At 47.3% G+C, this 14801-nt stretch overlaps 2 protein-coding genes across 10 annotated transcripts in view; one reads left to right on the top strand and one right to left on the bottom strand.

Annotated features, from left to right (window-relative positions):
- Nucleotides 1-14801, top strand: part of Adcy3 (adenylate cyclase 3) — an 84132-nt gene that overhangs the window by 68106 nt on the left and 1225 nt on the right. For 5 of the 7 annotated variants that reach the window (XM_058578395.1, XM_058578394.1, XM_046441374.2 and 2 more), the window contains 13 exons: nt 968-1093; nt 2826-2968; nt 3116-3277; nt 5813-5900; nt 6752-6868; nt 8649-8908; nt 9194-9259; nt 9807-9888; nt 10750-10908; nt 11412-11558; nt 12030-12149; nt 13299-13422; nt 14249-14373. In XM_058578395.1, coding sequence (XP_058434378.1) covers nt 968-1093; nt 2826-2968; nt 3116-3277; nt 5813-5900; nt 6752-6868; nt 8649-8908; nt 9194-9259; nt 9807-9888; nt 10750-10908; nt 11412-11558; nt 12030-12149; nt 13299-13422; nt 14249-14373 — 1719 coding nt within the window. The remainder of the gene's footprint in view (nt 1-967; nt 1094-2825; nt 2969-3115; nt 3278-5812; nt 5901-6751; nt 6869-8648; nt 8909-9193; nt 9260-9806; nt 9889-10749; nt 10909-11411; nt 11559-12029; nt 12150-13298; nt 13423-14248; nt 14374-14801) is intronic. The other 2 variants (XM_046441375.2, XM_046441377.2) reach the window with 1 other exon arrangement.
- The window catches only part of Cenpo (centromere protein O), a 28929-nt gene continuing 18769 nt past the window's right edge, over nt 4642-14801 (bottom strand). For all 3 annotated transcript variants that reach the window (XM_058578396.1, XM_046441380.2, XM_046441381.2), the window contains exon 7: nt 4642-7538. In XM_058578396.1, coding sequence (XP_058434379.1) covers nt 7366-7538 — 173 coding nt within the window. In that variant the 3' untranslated portion in view covers nt 4642-7365. The remainder of the gene's footprint in view (nt 7539-14801) is intronic.

The raw sequence follows: 14801 nt of genomic DNA, 5'->3' as shown, positions 1-14801 counted from the left end.
GGAAGGTTAAGGCAGGAGGATCAAAAGTTTGAGACCAGCTTCTGCATCTTAGATCCCATCTCAAAAAATAAAAAGGCCTGGGAATGTAGCTCAGTGGTAAATTGCTCCTGGGCTCAAACCTCAGTACAAAGAAGGGTGGGGAGAGGAAAGGTACAGAAACAACAGAGCCATCTGTGGTCCTGCCCTCTGTCTGTTCTCTCCACAGTGGCTCCCATGGTCCCTTTCTGCTCACCTGCTCCAACAGCCCTGGCCCCCTGGCTGCCACTCATCCTCAGAGTAGCCCAAGGCTACTCTGGAGCCTTTGCACTGGGAATTCCCTTTTGACTTACTCCTTCATTTATTACTGAAATGTCATCTTCACAGTGACACTACCTCTTTACTAAAGGACTCCCAACTACCTCTACGCCCACCGTCCTACTTACCCAGCCATCTTTCTATGAACTGCATCTTTTCCTTATCTATTTTGCCAATGTCTGCCCTTCTTCATGAGAATATCTGGTCCACCAGTTTAGACCATTTTGTCTGTACTCCACAAATACTTACTGGTTGAATAAATGAACTAGTTAGCCACAAGACTGCATTTCCCGTTTCCCCTGCAGTACAGTGTTTCACTCACTCTGTCAAGGAAAAATTCACTGGTTTCTGGAGGTTTTTCAGATCAAGAAGCAGTTGCAGGGCCCTCCACGAAAACAGATCCCAGTCACTGTCACTGAGTTACTGTTTTGAAGAAGGAATTAGACCAATTGGGTCTTCTGTTTAGAAAACTTTTGATAAAAATTGATATTAGAAAATGACAGCATTTTAAAATTAATGTTCTAGAGGAGAAACTGAATAGTGGAATTTCTAGGTCAGTGAGGCTTCAACAACTCTAGTGGGAAGATTCTAGAATAATAGTAGACCGCCTACAGACTGGAATGTGCAGCAGACAGTATCTGGAGACCTTGATGGATGCTTCTTTCTACTGCAGGCCCTACCAAATGGAGCTCCAACCTCAAAGCCCAGCTCCCCTGCCCTTATTGAGACAAAGGAACCCAATGGGAGTGCCCAGGCCAGTGGCTCCACATCGGAGGAGGCTGAGGAGCAGGAGGCCCAGGTAGGCCCAGAGCAAGGAGGACTCACCAAGGGCCAACTTGTGGGTAGGAACTGGGAAGAGGTAGGTTTGCTGCAGTAGGATGGAGGCACATACTGGAAGTGGGAGGCTTTGTCACTAGCCTGGATGCTGCTCCTTTTTAGCAGTGACCACATTTAGACAGTATAACTGTCTCTTCATCAGTTACATGAAGTCAAGTGGGTAAGTTCCAAGAGGCATGTGCCTGTGAGGCCTCCTGTAGTCACATGGCCCAGAATCCTACAGGTTTGAGATCAGTGAGGACATCCATGGAAAATTCTATAGGATCCGAGACTGTTTTATCGAGAGTGAGACTTCTATGCTAGACTTACCCCTCTGGCTAGGTCAAACCCACAAGTTCCATGCACAGATGGACATTTCCAAAGCCCACACTAGTAACGACTAGTATGCTGACCCAGAGAATGGGCATGTCTTGGGAGATGATCCAGAACCGCCCCCACTGCCAAGGAGCTCTTAGGGGCTGGAGATGTGGCTCCGCGGTACAGTACCTGCTGAGCACACGTGAGGTCCTGGTTTCCATCTCCAGCACTGCAGAAAACCAAAGAACATCCTTAGCACTAAGGAGCCAGCTGAGTGGATACACTGACAAAGGTGAACTGGAGATGGGGCTCTCTGCCTTGCTTGGCTGGTCTCTCTGTGCAACGAGAGGAGAGCTGTTCCCAAGGCCTTTGTGTCTGACATCAGAGAAGGTGGTAGACAAAGCTTAACGTAACTGGCTTTTCTTTGAGCAATCAGTATTCCACAGCTTTTCCTGATTAGTGATTTTCTTGATGAAAAGTGGACTTACAGATTTGATATAACTCAATAACATGTACATAGAGGTGGCTTTAGCAGCCTGTGACTCTTCATGTCCTAATCATTAGCTTTTGTCACTATGCTCCAGGGTATGCTTCCTGAACGTAGGCTCTTGGTGCCTAAAGAGCCCAGCCGGTGGGGGGGTGGGGGGGAAGGAACTGGGAAGCAGGGATTATCTGGGGTAGGGTCAAACTCGGCACAGTTGAGTTGAAGACTAGGGAGTCCTGGCTCTGGCTCCCTGGTGCACTCCTGGACCTGCTGTGACAGCTCCAACACTCTTGTTATTTGGACTGACAGCTATGTAGTCATAACTGGAGTTGTATTTTTAGAGTTGATACCTTTCCTTTGTGACTAGGACTAAGGTGGCAGAAGCCCCAGCACTGCCCACCTTCCCCTTTTCAGCCCACTAGCAACAAAGACATTCTCTACCCTCCCATCATACCCTATTCATACTCCTTTGCAAAATGGGCCAGATGTGAGCTTTTGCCATTCCCTTAAGCCCTAGGGTTGGAGGTCACTTGTGCCCTCAAAGATGTCAACATGTAGGGCTTCATGTGACCCCTCTTCCAGCAGGAGGATGTGACAGAACTGCACTCTTCAGTACTGCCTTGAATTCTAACCTCCTAATCAGGTGTCAAGGGGCTGCTTCCCAAAACACTGTCATCAGCAGACTAGGGGTCTAGAAAGACCAGACAGGATTGGTTCAGCTTTGGGTCCAAGCAGGATGAAGCAACATGGGAGCATCAGGAAGACTTCCTGGGAAAATATTTTTTAGAGATAATGGGCCTAGTCCTCAGGAGCATGACTCTTTTGTTCCCCTCCCCCTCTACCTTCATCCTTCCCAAATCTTCTCATTGTATTACCCCATCAGCCCTACTGACTCTGCCTCTCTGGCTTGCAGGCAGACAACCCCTCGTTTCCCAACCCCCGCCGGAGGCTGCGCCTCCAAGACCTGGCTGACCGTGTGGTGGATGCTTCTGAGGATGAGCATGAGCTCAACCAGCTACTCAATGAGGCCCTGCTGGAGCGAGAGTCTGCCCAGGTGTAAGTGGCCACTGCAGAGGTCCTGGAATACTGCTTCTCACAGGCCCTTATGTGGGGTACAGGAAACCAGTCATATGAAATATGGTCCCACTCATAGGATGTAGCAGATGTGGCATTTGTGGTTCACGGGGCTTGTTTCTACTGCAGGGTAAAGAAGAGAAACACCTTTCTCCTATCCATGCGGTTCATGGACCCAGAGATGGAAATCCGCTACTCAGTGGAGAAGGAAAAGCAGAGCGGGGCTGCCTTCAGCTGCTCCTGTGTGGTCCTGCTCTGCACAGCCCTGGTTGAGATACTCATTGACCCCTGGTAAGGGAGGGGCAGTGGAGGGGACCAATAGGCCAGGAGAGGGAGAAAGGTGAGGGACCTCCTAGGGCACAGAGGTGTGAGAGGCAGGCACCTCAGCTGGAGCCCAGTGTCAGGGCATAGGCCCCATCTCTGCTCCATGCACCTTCCTTCTCTGTCTCTGCACCAGAATGGGGTTCTAAGCAGGACAAGAAAGCTAGGGGACAGAGGTATTCAAGAGGATTAGAAAACTTGGCTGGATAGGCCCCAGGGGTTTGGGGGAAAAGAATGGGGATGCTGCCTTAACCTGTCACCAAGGCCAACCTGGCTTCCCTTTCTTGGCTTATCTTAGTAAAGCCAGATTCTAGGGTGAGCACAGATGTCCTCAGCAGTAGGTCCTTTGGTGCAAGTAGGGTGTTCCAGAGTTCTTGCACAACTCTTAAGCCCCACCTGAAAGATAAACATGACTCTGCCAGTCTCTGGTGGCTGATTAGCAACTCCCTCCTGCCCAGGCATTCCCATTAGAGAGCAGGTGTGTGGAGCCTGTGTGGATCTGTTTTAGTAGCTGTAAAAAGCCTTGGCCTCAGCCACACCATCTCAAGTTCCAGATGGAGCACTGTGGCAGGTGCTCTTGGAACCCAGTGCACTCATCTGTAAAGTAAGGGTGATGATCCCATCCTGGCAAACTCTCAAGATTGTTTTGAGATCAAAGTCATTCAGTTTGCAAATATTTATATATACTTTGTGCTTGAGAATTAAGGTCTAGAGATACAGCAGTGAACAAAGCATAAAGAAATCCCTGCTTCCATCAAACTTAGAATCTCATAGGGAAAGTCACACATGGATATTTAAATAATTTAAAGTATATACCCAGACAATGGTAAGTATTTCAGATAAAAATTAAAGCAAGGATAGAAGTTTACATATTTTTTACAGGTCACTCAGAGCAGAGCTCACTGATGAGGTGGTAATTCAGTAAAGCACTGAAGGGGGCGAGGAGCAGGCTTTCTGCTATCTGGGGGTGACTGTCTCAGTCAATGTTGAGGCACAGCGGGTCAAGCCTCTCTGGAGGCACAGCAAGGGCTTAATGCTGCTGGAATGGGGGGAGCTGCAGGGACAGTGGTAGGAATGAATCAAGGTAGAGAGTTCGGGCCTTAGAGGCCATAGCAGGGTGCTGGCTCTCTTCAAATGGGAGGGCAATGGAGGAATATAAGCAGAGTAGTCACCTGTTGGGGCACATATTTGAGAATGATCCCTCTGCTATGTTGAGCAGAGTTTAATGAGCAAGAGTGCAAACAGTAAGACCAGTAAGGGGTGATGGCATTGACCCAAACAAACCATGTGATGGCACTTTAGGCCAGGCTGAAGTTAGAGAAGAGGATACGAGGTTGGATTCTGACTTTTATTGTGGGAGAGTTGGCTTCTAAATATATTTTTGACACAAAGCTGGCAGCATTTGCTGACATTGGTTTTGAGGTATGAAAAATGAATGATGCCTCTAAGGTTTTTGACCGGTATCTGGCAGAATGGAGTTGCCATTAACCAAAAGATGGACAATATAGGAAAAGGAACATTGGAGAGGCAAAGATCAGGAATTTGGTTTTGGCTATGTTAAATTTGAGATGCTTATAGACACTGTCCATAGGTAGCTGAGTTGTAATCTGGGAACTGGGGAGATACTGGAGTGGAGATGCCAACTTGGAAGTCATCTCCTCACAGGGTACATTAAGAGCATGAGACATGATGAAATCCTCAAGGGAGACTGTAGGTGCAAAGAGAAGTAGGTCAAGGCCTAAGTTGAGTGGTACAACTGTGTATAGAGATAGGAAGACAGAAAGAACCAGCAGAGAGTGAAAAGATCCTGAAAACCAAGTGAGAATGTTTCAAGGAATTAAGAGATGACCTCAAACTGGACAGGGGATTTAGCAACATGAGGTTTCTGAAGCTCTTCACTCTCTGTGAAAGGGTGAAATGGGAATGGGCACGAGGACCTCAGTGAGAGCAGATTTCTCAGTGAATGGGATGAACTGGATGTGGAAGGACCTTGCCACTGAGGCTCTGAGGAGTCAAAGGATATGTCAGACATAGCCACCCTCAGCAGGAGTTCTGAACTGTTTACCATAGTTACAAAGCAGATGCTCATTCCTAAGAATCCCTTCCCAAGATTTTTTTTTTTTTTTTAATATTTAGTTGTAGATGGACACAATCTCTTATTTATTTTTGTGGTGCTGAGGATCAAATCCAGAGCCTCACGCTGGGCAAGTGCTCTACCACTGAGTTACAACCCCAGCCACCCCAAGTTTTTATTGGGCCATTTGGCATATCTGTGGCTCTTTAACCTTTATCTGGGAAATGTCCCAGAGGACAATTGGGGAGGTGGTGCACTCCCAGGCCCTGTACTCAGTGATATCGCACTGCCTAGGGCCTCTCGTTTTGTGCAGCAGCAATTCTCTGGTGTCACATGTAACTGCAGGCACAAGCCTGTGCCATGCTTGTCTCTACTCTCCAAGCTCCTCACCTAATCTCACTTGTACTTTAATCATCATTTCTCTGCCATAGGCTGATGACAAACTATGTGACCTTTGTGGTTGGGGAGATTCTACTCCTGATCCTGACCATCTGTTCAATGGCTGCCATCTTCCCACGGGTAAGAAGCATTGTCTGTTGGGCTTGGAAGCTTCTGGAAGAGAATGCACTTCTATAAAACTGCATACTAAAGGATCTATTCTTCCTGACATATTCTGACTCTTGTCTTTTATTGGGATGATTTAGGCATTTATCCACTCCCTCCCTCATTCATACATCCATTCATCTGTTCACTATCAGCTAAGCAAACCCTCTGGGCTGGACTCAGATGGGCCATGGTACTACAGCATACAAGTAAGGTAATCTGGATAAAGGGGAACCTGGGTAGAAAGGCAATGCAGGCCTGGCTGGAAGGTGGGTTGGCTCTGACTATGAAAGACCTTAAAAGCCAGACTAAAGGGATTAAGACTTTCTCCTGCAGGCACAGGGGGTGCCAGGCAGTGTTTGATCAGAAGGATAAGAGAAAAGGAGTGTTTTAGAGAAATCGGACAGGTGGCTTGCAAGGTAACCTGGGGGGTTTAGGTGTAATGACCTAGGAAAGGGTGGGATAGGTGGTTAGGCAGAAGGCTGGTCCTGAAAGTTGTTCCTTACCCTGTCCTATGCTCTTGGACATGGAGAGTGACTGGCCAGTGTTGTCCATGCTCCTGGGATGGTCAGCATTTTTGCCAAGTGGCAACTGGAGGCCATGGAGTTACATGCACACACACCTGAAGGACTGATAAAGAGTACCTGGACTCTGGCACTGTCTTCTTAGTGTGGTCCCACTTGATCAGTTTTTGGGTGACCCAGTGGCAAGGCACTTTTTAGGTTCCTAGGAATAGAGTATGGGAGCAACAAGAGTTATCAGTAGTCATGTATACTGGACAAAGGGCTATCAAAGGCTCATGACCCTTGAAATTCTATTCCTTCTAGGCCTTTCCTAAGAAACTTGTGGCCTTCTCCACTTGGATTGATCGGACCCGCTGGGCCAGGAACACCTGGGCCATGTTAGCCATCTTCATTCTGGTTATGGCAAACATCGTAGACATGGTAAGCTCCTTTGTCCAAGTTCCCGTTGGAGAAGGGCTTTTTGGCTGTATGAGCAGTCTGCTGGTCCATTCCTTTGCAAGCAGACATAGATTTAAGTGGCATTTAAGTTCCTAAAATGATGATTCCAGTCAGATGAATGGGTCTTCTGCTGTCACTCAAGGAACTTCTGAGATTGACTTGTTTCCTTGCAGATATTCCTTCTCAGAGTCTGAGCCCAGTTCCATGAATCTAGTTCTGAGCTAAATGCATCAGTATCTATAGGTTCATATGAAAGTACTAAGGCTCAGAAAGATACACCAACTTTTCTTCACAGCCAGTCAGTAACATGAAGTCAAGTGTCAAGAATTAAAGCAGTTTTAAATCCCACTCCTGAGTTTCCTTCCTTCATGTCTCCTTGTTTAGAGTGCAATATACATAAGCACTCTGTCCATCTGAAACATTCCTTACAGTGTGGGTTAGTGTTAACCATCCATCCAGGCCAGGGAGGTAAACCTGTGTCACCAAAGGAGCTCCTGTTTACCTTCTGAACATGGCCAGAACTTCCTAGAAAGGTGAGACAGTAGGAACAGCAGCTTTACAGGGCCCAGATGGCTGGAAGACAAAACATCTTCTGTTCTCCTCAGTTCATAAAGAAGCTGGGGGTTCTGTGAGCGGGCAGCCAGATGCTTTTCTAGGAAGAAGGGACAGGAGTTGGAAACTCAGATCTATTGATTTAGAGCCACCAGGCATTTATTGAGCATTGAATGCTTAGAGCTATCATGATGTTCTCTTGTCAGTTGTCACAGCTTCCTCCGATTGTGGTAGTACCATATGCACTCTCTTTTAAAAAGTCCTTTCTTCAAGTATCATGCTGTCATATTACTTGCCGGATTTTAACAATTTAAGTATAGCAATGAAATCAGCATGGAGATTAATTCTGGCAGTAGTGTAAGTGAAAAAGCTCTAGGGCTGCAACCATCAATCAGAAGTCTGATTAGTTAGGTGCTCCAGAGCCGACCACACCCATGAGCTGCAATGCCTACCACACAGGGAAAGGCCCCTAACCTCCTGCATGTTAGAATACACCTGAGGCTGGTGCCCACATCTGGGGCCTACAGTTTAACAGGGTCACGGATGCCCTGCAGAATATCTGGAGATCACTGCTTGGTGGGGTAAAAACAAATGGGTTGAGGTGATAATACCGCATGTGCTAGAATTATATGCCAGGACCTTGCCTGAAGCCAGATAAGCTGGAAGTTACACACACACACACAATCACACAATTTCACTTTTTTTTTTTCCTCCAGTTGATGGCTATACTTTCTGTTGATCACATCTGCACAGCAGTGAATCCAGCGAAGGTAGTGATCTAGAGGGCAGTTTGGGCAGAGATTTGCTGTCACCATAGGGAAGTGGTAGTAGAGGCCGACTGGTCATAGCCCCTCCTGTAGTGACAGTGTGGTTTGAAGAACATGCTGGATTGGAAGCCTAAGGACCTGGCTCCTGGTTCACTTTATTGCTTGCTAATTATGCAGCTTTGCCCAAGTCCAGCCTCTAAGCTTTCTATGCAATAGGGACAGTATTAAAAACACAAGTGAGTTTTTCTGAACATCAAATGAGATATATGGTAAAACTCTTAGCAAATAATAATTTTGTATTATTCCCTGGTTACTTTCCCCATCCTTCTCTGAGGGAGGTGCAGGAGGCAGCTAAATGGTCACTGCCATGGTATAGCCCTCTCTAACCAGTGTCTGCTGTTCCCTTGTACACCTGTTTCCCTCCTGATCACCCTGGCCTCTAGCTTAGCTGTCTCCAGTACTACACCAGACCCTACAACGGAACTGCAGGGATGGAGCTGGAGGGAGGCTGCCTGGAGAACCCCAAGTATTACAACTACATTGCCGTGCTATCCCTCATCGCCACCATCATGCTGGTGCAGGTCAGCCATATGGTGAAGCTCACACTCATGCTGCTCGTCACGGGTGCAGTGGCCGCCATCAACCTCTATGCCTGGTGCCCCATCTTTGATGAATACGACCACAAACGCTTTCAGGAACATGAGTAAGATGAAGCTTGATTGGGTATCTGCATGGTCTCCTTCCTTCTACCCCAAGTCTCCATTTCAAGGTCATGGGCCTGCACTGAGGTGGCATTCTGCCTCTGGGGCCCATCAAAGGCTTATATGGGAACCAGGGTTTGTGGTTTCTCAGACATGTCACTGGCTGGCTATGATCTGGGAACAAGTCCTCTCCATCTTGATTGAAGACTGGGATACCTCAGTGTTTGGCTGGGCATCAACCTGTTGTTCAAAGATGCAGCCTGAATGTGCTCTTATCTGCCTCACAGCTTTCCTTTGGTGGCCTTAGAGAAGATGCAGGTATTTTCTACCCCTGGGCTCAATGGCACTGACAGGTAAGTGCTACTGTGTTCCCCTCCTTGGTCTCTGCATCTGTGGTCCTTCTTCTAGAGACAGGGAATATAAGAAGCCAGTATCCTGGGATCTCAACCTTTCAAAGGCACATAAGTTGTATTGTGTCTTCATACAGTAGAATACCGTTCAATAATGGAAATTAAATATAGTGCCACACAAAAACAAGGATGAAAGTTAGAAAAAGCCATGGTAAGATTGGGCCCTGGTCCCACTGCTGTGATATTAGTCTCTTCCCTTCTCCAGACTCCTTACATGGTTCTAACAGCTTCTGTGATCAGTAAGGTACTCTCTGGGGAGTAGCCCTGATGTAAACACCCAGTGTAGCAAGGCCCTGGCTGACTAAGTCCAATGGCCTAGGGAAGTTCTGCTGCCTCAGGAGGTAAGGACTTCATGTAAAGGAGTATAGTGGTGGGGGTAACTTCCAAGGCTCAGGATGACAGGAACCAATAAAACCCAGGTAGAGGGAACGCAAATTCCTTACAGGAAGGCAGCATGGGTGCTTTCAGTTGTATTCTGTATGCCTGGCAGGCTGCCGCTGGTGCCTTCTAAGTACTCAATGACAGTGATGATCATCATCATGATGTTGAGCTTTTACTACTTCTCCCGCCACGTGAGTACCTACACACTCTGTCCTACTGGCCCAAACCCATCAGAGCCTCCCAAAAGGCAGTTCCAGGATCCTAGAACCCTTCCTAGACCCAGCCTTACCTGTGGCCCTTGGCAAGCCACTGCCTTCTCCCTATTCTGGTTTCTTCCTCAGCAATACAAGGAGAACAGTTCTTTACTTCTTCTGACCTCCTCCAGAAGTTAAAGGAGCATGGGGGTTGGGGGAGGGTGACGTGCTAACACAAAGGCCTGGATAAGGTCCAGTCCCTAGGCTGGGACTCACAGTTTCTGTATTCACCCTGGCATGTGGCAAGGGGAGGGGGTCACTAATGCACTGATCACAGAGCCAGAAGAGAAAGGAAAGGGATCTCATGAAGTTTGGGGTTAAAAGGATGAAATAAAAAGGAAGGAAGGAAGACAGGGCAGGGAGATATCCACACAAGGAATCCATGTTAGCTTAGGTGTCGCCAGTGGTTTGCCAAGGAAAGGACAGTCTTCCTAAGACACTTCTCAGCCAAGTGGAGCTTCTGGAAAAGGGGACTACACCCTGAGCTGGGAGATTCCCCCCAACCCTCCCACCTCCACCTGCCTATGACAAACCTGCAGCTAAAATTAGGTCTCAAGAGGCCCCACACATAGGAAAGGCCTCTTGGATCTCAGCTATAATCAAAGAGGCCAGGATCCATACTTCAGTTGTGGGACAGCCTTTTTGATTATGTGAGTCCTCTCAGGGTCTACGTCCTTTACCACTTAGCAGTCTTCCTTCATTTTTCCCAAGGGAACCCCTCCATTGAGGCCCCACTCTTTATCTTTCCATCACCTAGCTAGCTTTTAGAGCACATATCTTGCCTATCTGTTTCTATAGGTGGAAAAACTGGCACGGACACTGTTCCTGTGGAAGATTGAAGTCCACGACCAAAAGGAACGTGTCTACGAGATGCGACGCTGGAATGAGGCCTTGGTCACCAACATGTTGCCTGAGCATGTTGCTCGCCATTTTCTGGGTTCTAAGAAGAGAGATGAGGTGAGAACATGGTCTGGAGGCCATGTGCTCTTCCTTCCAGGGAGCCCTCTGGGCGCAGGTCTTCTCATGGTGGTTTGGGTCTCAGGTGGAATTGAGCCTGACCAGCAACAATATCAACACAAAAGCGTTTCCTAGGCATCTTATAAAGGGCACTATTGTAGAAATTGTGCATGTAGGTCACATCTCTGAGGCCCCATTTCAGAAGACAAGGCCTGGCCAGACTCCTGCTTTCTGTTGTTGTGATCTTATGAAAACAGAGTGGTTCCCATTTCCACAAAACCCTCTTTCTCACAGCTAGGCTGTTACAGGAGCCAGGAAAACTATTTTTCATTTATTCAAAATTGTGATGAGCTATTTTCCAACCAAGTTAGGATAACTGGAGAGATGTCTGAGTTCAAAAAGTTGAGTGTACACTGTGTGTAGGAGAAGACAGATTTGTTTTCTTAGCACATCACCCCATTGGGCAGCCATCCTTTGAGCTCTTGGACCCTGTCTCCTTTTAGGAGTTATACAGCCAGTCTTATGATGAGATTGGAGTTATGTTCGCCTCCCTGCCCAACTTTGCTGACTTCTATACTGAAGAGAGCATCAATAATGGTGGTATCGAGTGTCTGCGCTTCCTCAACGAGATCATCTCCGATTTCGATTCAGTGAGTGCCTTCCTGCCCACTTCAGTCAGAGCTACCCCATCCCAGGACAGAGAACTGAATTAACCTAGCCTGGCTACATTTTCCCAGACCAACCCTTTCCCACAAGGACTTCTGCAACTATTTGGAACTGCTGGGTCTCAGGGGTTAGATGGGAGCCTGAGAAATAAGGACTAGCCAATCCTGAGGCTCCTGATTCTTCCCTCACACTCACATTCAGTAAACATTTATTGAGTAACTTGTACACCAGGGAAAATCCTTTTATATACATGCTCAAATACCCTAGGAGACTGGTAATTTTATCTCAGTGTTAGGATTGTGGAAACTGAGGCTCAGAAAGTCAGGTAGTTTGCTAAGTGTGCACTTTGGCATCTCCTGAATGCTTTGTGGGTCTTGTAAATGGGAGCCTGTTAGTTGGTTCATTCATCTCCCTTGACTCTACTGACAATTCTTTTTCCTTAAACCTGGCCACAGCTCCTTGACAATCCCAAATTCCGGGTCATCACCAAGATCAAAACCATTGGCAGCACCTATATGGCAGCTTCAGGAGTCACCCCAGATGTCAACACTAATGGCTTTTCCAGCTCCAATAAGGTAAATAAGCTTGTTAGGTAGGTAACTGTCTAGAGAGGAGACAAGGCTTCTACCCGGGGAAGAGAGACCCAGCATGTAGGAAATGAGAAGTATAACAAAAAGTTACCGAGTACTGTTGTACAAAGGGTTCCCAGACACATACTGCACATGCAGTGCAGATATAAGAGAGTTTACTGAGAGAGCCAAGAAAAAGAACACACACAAATCCCCATTACAGTTCTACAGCGTATGCCTAAGGCAGTTTGTGCACATCGCGACCATGCCCCCTTTAGGATACATATTTTCATAATAAATGGGGAGCAGGAGCGACCTGTGCAATTCTGTAACAATGGAAACTTTAAAAGGAAGATCTGGGAACTCACTGGCTGCTATCTGCCTGCTCTCTGCTAAGCTAATACAGACTTGTAGAACCCTTGTGTCAGGCACTGTCCTTAAAACATCACCCTGTTCTACCTTTACAACCGTGTCAGTACTACTGCCACCTCTACTTTCTGGTTGAGATTAACAAAGCAGGTGGAAGGTAGGTCATCACCCTAAAGTATTTATAATCTAGTTGAGGAATCCAGACAAAAATCACTACACAAAAGCTGGGCACGGTGGCACATGCCTATAATCCCAATAGCTTGGAGGCTGAGGCAGGAGAATTGCAAGTTCAAAGGCAGCCTCAGCAATGGTGAGGCGCTAAGCAACTCAGTGAGACCCTGTCTCTCAATGAAATACAAAATAGGGCTGGGGATGTGGCTCAGTGGTTGAGTGCCCATGAGTTCAATCCCCAGTACCAAAAACAAAACAAACAAAAAAAAAACCCAAAACCTGAAGACCAGGCTTAGGGTGGTGGAGATCTGTGTCATGATCAGGTAGATGACAGGAAGCAACTGAGTTGGGTAGAGTCTGTCTCCCCCATCACCATGGCCAGTCTTGTCCTAGTGAACTGGTGGCTTCTGAGGGAGTATAATGCTAGAGGAACCTGTATGAACTCTTGACATAGCAATATGCTGCAGCAGACTCCAGGACGAAGGAAAGGCCACCAACAAGTAGATGTAGAGACCTCTTCCCTTGTAAATGCTGCTATAGGAAGGAAGCAGGAGAGCAGGCTGCTCCAGTGAGAGCCTGGGTGGCTCCTGACGCTTTCACCACTGCTTGTCACAGGAGGAAAAGTCAGACAAGGAGCGCTGGCAGCACCTGGCTGACCTGGCCGACTTTGCACTAGCCATGAAGGATACACTTACAAACATCAATAATCAGTCCTTCAACAACTTCATGCTGCGCATAGGTAAGGGATCCAGCTCACCTGCCCTGGCTGTCTGGTGCTGGGGATATCAGCAGAAAAATACCAGAGGCTCAGGAAGACCAAAAGCAGTTAGGGTGGGGAGGTCACAGACTCACAGAGCTAGAGCGGATTTGAAGGATCTTTAGCCCAGTCTCTTCAAATTGAAAACCTGAATGAGGGCTGAGGTTGTGGCTCAGAGGTAGAGCGCTCGCCTAGCACATGCGAGGCCCTGGGTTTGATCCTTAGCACCACATAAAAATAAAGATATTGAGTCCAACTACAACTAAAAAATAAATATTAAAAAAAAAAACCTGAACGATGAAATGGTTGAGCTAGACCTGTCCTTATGACATACTCATAATCCAGCATTCCTTCTGACATGCCCAGGAAGTGGGTCTGTTGTCTTAACTTTTAGGGTGTTTCTGAGACTGCTAAGGACTCTCCTCCTCAGAGTGGATTGTCTTTTGAAAGGAGTTAATGTCACATGCCATTCCCTACTGAGAGGGTCTCACTCCTGGATGAAGTTGCAGAGCCCTGAAGTACTAGCTATGTTAGAAGCTGGCCAGTACTGCACTGATTAGATCATTTGGCATATTGGGGATAGTTAACATTTGCCATGGACTTGGTGAGGACAGGATAAATAGGAGACATGGTTCTGTCTTCTAGTAGCTTAAAGATGACTTCAACGATACAAGGTATTACACGTTCAAGAGCTTTTGTGGTGGGAGTCAGGTAAAAATTTTTATAAAACAGGAACTGGTGGCTTCTGAGGGAGGATAATGCCAAGCTTGGCATGTGGCTGTGCTGAACTTTATGCCTCCTACTCCAGGCATGAACAAAGGAGGGGTTCTGGCTGGGGTCATTGGAGCCCGGAAACCACACTATGACATATGGGGCAACACAGTCAATGTGGCCAGCAGGATGGAGTCCACAGGGGTCATGGGCAACATTCAGGTATGTTCAGCATGCTCAGGTGCAGGGAATAGGAGAAAAACAGCCAGGGAATGCTCTGCTCTGCACCACTGCCTCCTGTCGCTGGCCCAGAATGCTAAGCTGGCAAAGCTGTGAGGTGAAGGTCATGCATGGGAAGAGAGGCCTTTAAAGCCTCAAGAGAAGGAAGAAAATGGTTCAGTCCACTTGCAACAAATAGGTCTGTTTGAGTTGAGAAGAGCTTGTGCTCTGGTATGAACTGATATTTGGTGCTGATAGCAACTTCCCCCGAGGTAATACTGATGTCTGTCACCTGGGTCTGCAAGAAAAGCTCCATGAACTGGGAGCCCAGAGAACAGAGTAGGAGTTACAAGTTCCCAGACTGTAGTCTGCTACATGGGTGACCTGTGGCTGTCCTACTGGAAGAGAGGACTACGGCTGTCTTAGAGAGA

Source organism: Marmota monax, unplaced genomic scaffold, assembly GCF_021218885.2.
Source record: "Marmota monax isolate L192 unplaced genomic scaffold, Marmota_monax_Labrador192_F-V1.1 WCK01_AAM20220418_F8-fsc00010, whole genome shotgun sequence".
NCBI lineage: Eukaryota > Metazoa > Chordata > Mammalia > Rodentia > Sciuridae > Marmota > Marmota monax.
This window is presented reverse-complemented; position numbering and strand designations above follow the sequence as displayed.